This window comes from Otolemur garnettii, unplaced genomic scaffold (genome assembly GCF_000181295.1).
Source record: "Otolemur garnettii isolate 467f Iridium unplaced genomic scaffold, OtoGar3 scaffold00220, whole genome shotgun sequence".
In the NCBI taxonomy this organism is placed as follows: Eukaryota; Metazoa; Chordata; class Mammalia; order Primates; family Galagidae; genus Otolemur; species Otolemur garnettii.
This window is the reverse complement of record NW_003852615.1, coordinates 1582680-1585316: the sequence shown is the minus strand read 5'-3', so window position 1 is coordinate 1585316 and position 2637 is coordinate 1582680. Positions and strand designations below refer to the sequence as shown.

General features: G+C 36.9%; 1 protein-coding gene across 1 annotated transcript in view; it reads right to left on the bottom strand.

The window, feature by feature from the left end:
• The window catches only part of SENP7 (SUMO1/sentrin specific peptidase 7), a 142337-nt gene that overhangs the window by 13489 nt on the left and 126211 nt on the right, over window positions 1-2637 (bottom strand). Inside the window, exon 17 of the mRNA XM_023508065.1 lies at window positions 1405-1527. Coding sequence (XP_023363833.1) covers window positions 1405-1527 — 123 coding nt within the window. The remainder of the gene's footprint in view (window positions 1-1404; window positions 1528-2637) is intronic.

Below are 2637 nucleotides of genomic sequence, written 5' to 3'. Positions count from 1 at the left end.
CACCCAGCTATTTTTTGGTTGCAGCCGTCATTGTTGTTTGGCGGGCCCAGGCTGGATTCAAACCCACCAGGTGTATGTGGCTGGCACCTTAGCCACTCGAACCACAGGTGCCGAGCCTCATATTCATTTTTTAAAGCACTCTAGTACAGTGAAAACTTTAGACTAATTGGCTAAAAGATTTAAGTACCAATCAGTTCTGCCACTCACTAGCTATTTGTCCTCAGTCAAAATTCTCAATCTTTATTAAATTTCTTTCTCATCTGAAAAATTAGGATATAATTTACATATTCTATCTAAAAGCACTGCTGTGAGAAGAAATCTTGAAATAATGTACATAAATATTCTTTATAAACTGTAAAGTAGTAGACAAAAATGTTTACACTAACTTCTTAAAAAATAAAAAGTATTAATTATATCATGAGATTACTCCAATAGATTATAATATTAGGCCTTGGAAAAGGAGAAAAATGCTCCATGCTTCAGTAACTATCCAAGTTACTGCTATCTAAAAAATAATTCCTCCTTTCTCCTTTTTGCCCGTCCCTATCCACTGCTTCAGGTTTTAGTATTAATCAAAAAATACTTGGGTAGCAGGGTGCTGTGGTACAAGCATATAGTTCCAGCTACTTAGGAAGCTGAGGTGGGAGGCCAGGAACTGGAGGCCAGCCTGGGTAATATAATGAGACCCTGTTTCTAAAAAATATCAAATAAAAATAAATAAAATAAATACTTAAGCAGAAATTCAGCTAAATTATATAAACAAATATATCATTTAATATAATATTACATATAATATATTTCATTAAATAGAAGTATGTCAGTGAATAGCCAACCAGGAAAACCAAAACAACCCCACATAGTTGTAACAGAATGTAATGCAGGGAACTGGCAACAGAAGTGACAGAAAAGGTACAAAGCTGAAATGGGGGACAATGGGACATTGAAGCAACAAACATCAGCATACTGGAAAACTGCTATACTCCTAAAGTGGAGGCCAAAAGGAAGCAGCAGTGCCTCCAGATGGAAGCTGGAGCCCTAACAGGTCTGCCCGGTGAGAGATGGACCCACAGAGGAAATACAGGCACTACGGGAATCACTGCCCAAGGCGAGAAGATAGGGAAAACATTCTCTGGCTTCTGTCTTCCTTGCCCTCCAACTTCCAGTATCCTCTAGGGACATGCAGTTGGCAATGCAGCCTGCAAGTGTCAGCTCCCTGCCATAGGGAGCAGAACAGCGGAAGGATGAGAAATGGCTCTCATGGCAAACAGACCCAGGACCTGCACAAGTGGTAATTCTGTCCATGCTAGAAAATACTATTAATATAAAGAAGCCACTTCATTAGGAGCATCAAAAACAAATGCAAATACTCTCTTAAAATGCAAATACATTAGAGGATTAACTTACGAAAGATTTGGATTATCTTCTGCTGAATTATTTTCCTTCCTTGTCAAGCATTTATAGAAAAAGCTACTAAAAATGTGACTTCGTTCAACAAGTTCATCTGATGCCTTCTCCAATATAAGATACCTGTAAAGTAGTAACCCCACAAAAGTAAATTATTTTAAGATTTTACCAGGTCTTCCCCCAATTATCTTGTATGTTCTTGAAATCATTTTTATATACGATTAGATTTCACAGCAATCTTGCTGTTCCCTCTCATTTCAGCTTTAAGTTTGTTCTTTAGTTACTTTACCTCTATCAACATCATCTTTAAGCAAACATTGCCCACTTATTCCTTAATTTACTTACTACGTATATATCAAGTTCCTAACATGTGGAAAACACTATGTTTACTCCAAAATCACAAAATAAAAGGGGAAAAATAAAGTATCTGTCCCCATAGAACTTATAATCCAGAAGAATGAGTTTAGAAGAAAATATTCATCAATAATCACATAATAAAGTATAAAACGGAAACTATATAAATCAATCCAGAAAAAAATAACTGAGAAATGACTAATCTCTAAATCTTTATTCCATTTCTATAGTAAAACCATCTTCCACATAAGCTTATAATTCAATCATGTAATGATTAAGCCCTTCATAATTAGAAAACTCTGCTATTCTTGATAGTTTTTGCAGATTTTAAAATGTCCCTGGCAATTGTTTTTTAAGAACTAAGTAGCCAGAGTCTTCAGATCAGTATGCTGAAAAGGAAAGGCTGTATAGAAGGGAAGAACTCCAGACAGCTGCAGAGAGTCCTCCTCAAGTATTCAGCAGAGTATCGATCACTGTACATATGTAAGAGGAAGTTCCCAAAAAGACTGGTGGGAATGGTATCAAGCATTCACTCAGACCAGGAATGGTCCCTATTCCTATTAGCCAGATTAGAAAACCTCATAATTCATGAGGCATTGGGTAAAGTACTCAGAAGGGTCTTTCCCCAGTAGATGAGGATTAATTCATTAGTTTCAACTAATAAATCTTAAATGTATCAAACTTCCTAATAATTCGTGTCCAAGAACAAAATTCAAGAATACTTACAGGAATACAAAAATACCCTACCCAGCACTCAGTAAAAAACTACAAGACATATGAAGAGGGGGAGGGAGAGGGGAGGGGAGAATGGGTGGAGGGAGGGGGATTGGAGGGATCACTCCTGAGGTTTATCTTACAGGGGTACAAGTGAATCTTTCT